The sequence below is a fragment of the Setaria viridis genome, chromosome 9 (genome assembly GCF_005286985.2).
Source record: "Setaria viridis chromosome 9, Setaria_viridis_v4.0, whole genome shotgun sequence".
NCBI classification, from domain to species: Eukaryota; Viridiplantae; Streptophyta; class Magnoliopsida; order Poales; family Poaceae; genus Setaria; species Setaria viridis.
The window spans coordinates 52,768,157-52,774,156 of record NC_048271.2 but is presented as its reverse complement, the minus strand read 5'-3'; the positions used below and the strand labels follow the sequence as shown (position 1 = coordinate 52,774,156).

General features: G+C 46.3%; 1 protein-coding gene across 1 annotated transcript; it reads right to left on the bottom strand.

The window, feature by feature from the left end:
• Nucleotides 1-4,551: 4,551 nt before the first annotated feature.
• Nucleotides 4,552-5,618, bottom strand: LOC117839697 (transcription factor ILI6). The gene is made up of 2 exons (XM_034720092.2): nt 5,304-5,618; nt 4,552-4,915 (listed from the first exon to the last, which is right to left on the bottom strand). The coding sequence occupies exons 1-2, from the start codon at nt 5,427-5,429 to the stop codon at nt 4,763-4,765; spliced, it is 279 nt and encodes a 92-aa protein (XP_034575983.1). The 5' UTR covers nt 5,430-5,618; the 3' UTR covers nt 4,552-4,762.
• Between the last annotated feature and the right edge of the window lie 382 nt (nt 5,619-6,000).

Genomic DNA, 6,000 nt, shown 5'->3' with positions numbered 1-6,000 from the left:
ACAACACAATCTAGACACTGATAGGCATTTACGGTCCACAAAGCGACCAGGACAAACTAGCTTTCCTAGAAGAATTGAAGGGTCTAAAGGACCAATCCCACTCGGAATGGCTAATAATAGGGGATTTTAACCTCATCTACAAGGCAGAAGACAAAAACAACAACAGAGTCAACAAACACCTTATGAATAGCTTTAGATGAGACACAGATGATGGAAATCGACCTACGCGGTAGGAGATACACGTGGAGTAATGAGTAAGACAACCCAACATTCACTAGGATCGACAGGTTCTTTGGCACGCTAGAATGACACCTTCTCTTCCCAAATGTGGACATGCAGGCACTGTTTACCAGGAGCTCTGATCACTACCTGCTTTTCTTAACCGGAGATGTCGAAAGACAAAATTACGTGGGCTTTCAGTTTGAATTTATACTGGGTAACCATGCCAAGATTCGCCGCTACCGTGCAGGAAGCATGGAACTCATTAGAATGGCGAAAGCACTTAAATTATGGAGATAGCAAAATATAGGAAATCTGGCACTCCGACTAGCCATAGCAAATGAGGTCCTATTATTCCTCGATGCAGCACAAGAACATAGAACTCTCACGACTGAGGAATTGGAATTCCATAAATACCTAAAAGCAAAATCGGTTGGCTTGGTGGCAATCCAGCGTGCTCGAGCGCGGCAACATTCTAGACTAACATGGATACATAAAGGGGATGCATACACACGCTTATTCATGCTTCATGCAAATAACAGAGAGTGGAGGCTGCATATACCGGCCCTAATTGCGGCACAAGAACTGACTAATAACCACCAACAGAAAGAAGAAATCATCTACAATCATTTCGTCGAGTTGCTGGGCACACCGCAAGTAACAATGCAAAGTTTAAACTGGACCAACTTGGGATACCAGCCACACGACCTAGTTGAACTGGAAAGCCCTTTCAAATCAGAAGAGATCGAGCGAGTGATCATGGGCATGCCGGCTGAGAAAGCACCAGGGCCAGATGGATTCATAAGAGTTTTCTATAAGAAATTTTGGTCCATAGTAGGAGCAGATCTTGTCGACGCTTTGCAAGCCTCCATTCCCTCAGGACCCACCGCCTAGACTTGATAAACGAAGCAAACATTGTTCTAATTCCCAAAACAGACGCGACAATGAGGGTTGCAGATTTCCGGCCTATTAGCCTCATCAACAGTCTAGCAAAAACAATCACTAAAATCTTTGCTGACCGGTTGGCGCCAAAAATAAATGAACTTGTCTTGGGCTGTCAAAGCGCATTTATCAAGAAAAGGTGTATCCATGACAACTTCGTGTACGTCTAGAGTGTGATAAAGGCGTTGCACAAAGCAAAGAAGCGGGATCTTTTCATTAAACTTGACATCTCAAAAGCATTGGGTTTTGGTCAAAAATGACGGTATTAGATAACAACACTACAAGCCACATCATCATCGAGGGTGCTACTTAATGGAACTCTAGGAAAGAAATTCCAACATGCCAGAGGAGTGAGACAAGGTGACCCACTGTCACCAATGCTATTTATCCTTGCAATTGACCCTCTACACAAACTAATGGAACTGGCGGCGCAAAATAACATAATCCAACCAGTCCAACCGATGGCAGCGAAATTACGCTGCTCCCTCTATGCTAATGATGCGGCAATATTTGCAAACCCGAACTGAATAGAACTACAACGAATAAACCAACTATTACAGTTATTTGGTGACTGCTCAGGACTAAAGGTCAACATGACCAAGATAGAAATTTTTCCTATACGATGCACAATAGACATCATCAACGAAGCACTAGCGGATTTCCCAGGAAAAGTGTCTTCATTTCCAGGAAAATATTTAGGCTTGCCCTTGCATACACGCAAGCTCCAAAGAGTGGACTTTCAACCCCTCAGATAAAATTGGTGGGCATTTCCAAGCTGGAAAGGAAAAATGTTATCCCTAGCAGGAAGAGAGATGCTTGTTAAAACCGTGCTAACTTCACAATCTACCTACCATCTCACGGTCTTTCTGGTACAAAAATGGTTGGTAAAGCGGATAGACCGGTTGTGCAGGAGTTTTCTATGGAAGGGTGAGGAACCAGAAAAGGTGAATGGAGGACATTGCTCGGTTAACTGAACAACAACATGCATGCCAAAGGAGTTGGGAGGATTAGGAATTCTTGACATTGAGAGGCTAGCAAGGGCCCTTCGACTACGTTGGTGCTGGTTTCAATGGAAAAATGAGGATAGACCATGGATAGAGCTTGATATCCTCTGTAATAAAAGTGATAAGGATCTCTTCAACGCTTCAACAGTAGTGACGGTAGGCAATGGCAAGAAAATACTCTTTTAGCACTCCTCCTGGATAAATGGGACAGCACCAAAAAACCTAGCACCAATACTTTTCCAATAGTCTAGACATAAAAACTTCATAGTACACAAAGCACTCCAGGACAACTACTGGATAGATCAGATTTGTCCCCTTACGACAGGTGATGAAATCAAAGAATACACCTATCTTTGGGAGGAAATTTATATGCAACATCGCAATCCAGACATAGAGGATGAGATCAAGTGGCGCTGGATAGAGAATGGAGAGTACTCAACCAAAAGCGCATACCTCATCCAGTTCCAAAGCCGAACAAAGAAGAGCAGGATCACTCCGATATGGAAGGCAAAAGCAGAGCCTAAGTGCAGGATCTTTGCCTGATACTACTACATAGGAAAATTCTAACGACAGATAATTTGGCAAAAAGGGGGTGGCCAAACGATCCGATTTGCAAGCTATGCAACATGGAACCAGAGACGTCGACACATTTATGCAAGGATTGCACATACACTGCAGCGGTGTGGAACCGTTTGGCTACATGGTTTGATCTACATCACTTGCCGGTAGCGAATGGGACATTCTCAATTCACAACTAGTGGAAGCAAGGCAGGAGGCTCATAGGGATGCAGAACCGATCGCTCTTCGATGGGCTTGTCATTTATTTTTGGTGGAACGTCTGGAAAGAACCAAGATAGCAAGCCTTTTGAGGATGTGGTATTCCTTGTTAAGGAAGATGCTCAACAATATCATGGGTCAACACAGCGCAACAACCAAGACCTACACCAAAACGTTTAGTTCTGGTGCGGGTTTTTCTTGTTACATGTTTTTGAGCAGTGCTGGTCTCCTTCTTCCGGTTTGTTTGTTTACTGGTTTCAGTTGTCAGTTGGGCACCTTTGGCACCGAAAGTTGTATTTTCCTGTTTTTTTCCCTTTTCTAATAAAAATTCGGCAAAACTTTTGCCGTCCGTTAAAAAAATTTCATTTGAGGCCAGCATGGCAGAAAACTTTTGCCCGGCTAAACTTTTTTTTAGGAACAGCCGGGCAAAACTCAGGTGGCCGAAACGACGATTTGGGTGGTCGCAAAATCAGAATCCCAAAAATAATTTTTGCATGACCCCGATCTTGTGACATGATGAATTTCGGCTCGGCCCTTGGGCCCTCGAACCTATGTTGATGGCATCTGTTTGGGCCTTTCCGTTCGCAGCCCCTATCGACGCACGAGGAGAACGACGGGTAGAATTCCTTGCCCTCTCTGCAGCAGCCTCACCCCACCTCATCAGTCATCACTCCTGGGCCAGGCGCGGAGATCGCTTCCTCGCCTCTCCTCTCTCAGGCCAAGGCCACCTCCCGATGCTTCTTCCCGCGCGGCTAGAGCTCTCCCCACGGGCTTTTCTAGCAGTATCGCCGCCACACCACGGCCGGCCGACCGCTGGCAGGCCAGAGGCTCAGAGCAACCGCGGGTGAAGCTAGAGGAGCTCTGTGGTGGTCCGCGCAGCACACATGGCCTCTTCCTTTTCCCTTCCGACAGAAAACGCAAGTGATGTGCTGCACGCGACGCGAGTTCTGGCGGTTGGCATCAGCGGGTATTGTCTGGGATATAATACTGTGACCTCAGCTCCATTTCACCCCGTTCATTTGACTTGGAAGGAAAGGCAGCGCTACTGGCTACTGCTACCATGGGGATGCCTCCAGCGCCAGATGCGCGGAGGCCCCACAACCGATAGATGCATCCTTGTCTCCTTGGTCTGCATGCTCTCTAGTCTACCATCCTCATATGCGTCTGCTCTAGTCGACCATGCATCCTCATGAAACAGATCAACCTCCAAGGAACCTATACGGATCGGGGGAATTTCACCAAATAAAGTAATACTCCTCATCGTCCAAACACCTCAAAACAGTTGGTGCCGTTGCATTTCAAAGCGTGTTGCTATCAAATTGAAAGAACTTTATTTTAAATCCCGGTTAGTATCTTAGATTCGAGTTGAAAGAAGTTTATTTTATATCGGAAAACCAGGGAGAAAAGGAAGCCACACTTGCTCTTCCTCCTGTTGCAAGAAAAGAAGGCAAGTCCTAAGAATCTTCTTGAGACAAAACTCAAAAGTGGAAGCAGCACATTGAGAAGGTACCGAGAAAGAGAGGCAATGAGGTGGCGCGCGCCTTCGCCTACCACTAGACAAACAGGCATGCTACTGAGTACTAGCACAATTGCAGGCAACAGACAGAAATGATCAAATGATATAAGCTTTGCACGGATTACGATGGGTCGATTTACGTACACGAAAAAAGATAGCTCAGGCTCAGGTAGCGACACGACAACAGTGCCTACGCACGTAGGCGAAGTACATTGGCGAATTAGGCAGTTAACCTGCTTCTCGAAGTACTAAAGATCACTCTACTTAGGCTATGAACGCTCCAAGGGTACCAAGATCTCTCTCCCTACATGAGCAGGCTGCGGATGATCGCCGCCTGAGCGCTGCTCATGTCGGACGTCGCCAGCAGCTCCGACAGCCTCTCGCTCAGGTCGTCCACCTCCTGATGCAAGCTCCTGATGTAGTTGCACGTCTCCTGCAACACCCTCGCGGATGGTACCTGCATTGGAGGAAAGAAGGGTGAATTCTTCTCCATAGTCTCAAAGCTCATGCTATATGCTCATATCTAACTGTTGAAGCGTGAGTAGAAAGAAGAGCATGCAATTGTAGGAGCAGTTGACTACTTCATAGAATCTTCGACTCTCTACAGCATAGAAATAGGGGCCATTCAACTTTGACCGGCAATTTTGGCAAACTCGGTAGCTGTACCAACCAACAGATCGGCCGTGGGTACAAGATCAAGTTTTGAGGCCTTAATTTAGTGAATGTCCAACGGTAATGTAAATTACAGCTCAACAGTAGTCCGTTTAAGTTGGTTGCTGCTAGAAATTAGTTCTGGACAAAGCATTCAGCTCATGAAGAGGGAATGGCGACGAACTGTTACATACTCTGGCATTGCTCTGGAGGCGAGCTTCGGGGAGGAGGTCTTGCAACTTGGAAACGAGGTCACTGATTTGCTCCTCGGTGATCCTCGACGAGCCAGACTGCCTAGACCGTGACCTCCGGCTCGACATCTCAGTTAATGTGGCTACCTGGAAGATTGGAGGAAGCAGTTTTGCAAGAGAGAGACCAACTAGGATGGTACAAGTTTGAGATCGATGCTGACGACGCAATGGCAATCAAGCACTGGGGAGAAGCATGAGAGGAGAAGAATGACAAGTGCATGGGAGAAAGAAATGGGCGGGTTGTGGGTGTTAAATAGTGGTAGCTCCATATGAGAAGCCTAAAGGGCAGGCAAGGTGAGGCGAGCTTCCCGTAGCCTTAAGATAGTGTATATTCCAGCTTAAGTCCCCTGACCTATAGGGACAAAGTACCATCACATGTAGGATATGCTTTAGTGAAAGCTAGGCTGTAAATATTTTAGAGAGAGAGAATGGCTATAGGAGCTTGCGTCAGTGTTGTGTTACTCGTGCATTGCCATGCAAGTGGGAGAACCTCTGATCAACGGGATATGAAGAAGTGCCAGTGAGAAAGTCGACTTGGAGGCCAGAACTGTCAGAAGGAACCACGCATGCCATGTGACTTGCCCTGCCAAAATATGCGTGTTTATTGTTTTTGCCCCCACATTATGTATTTAATATATGC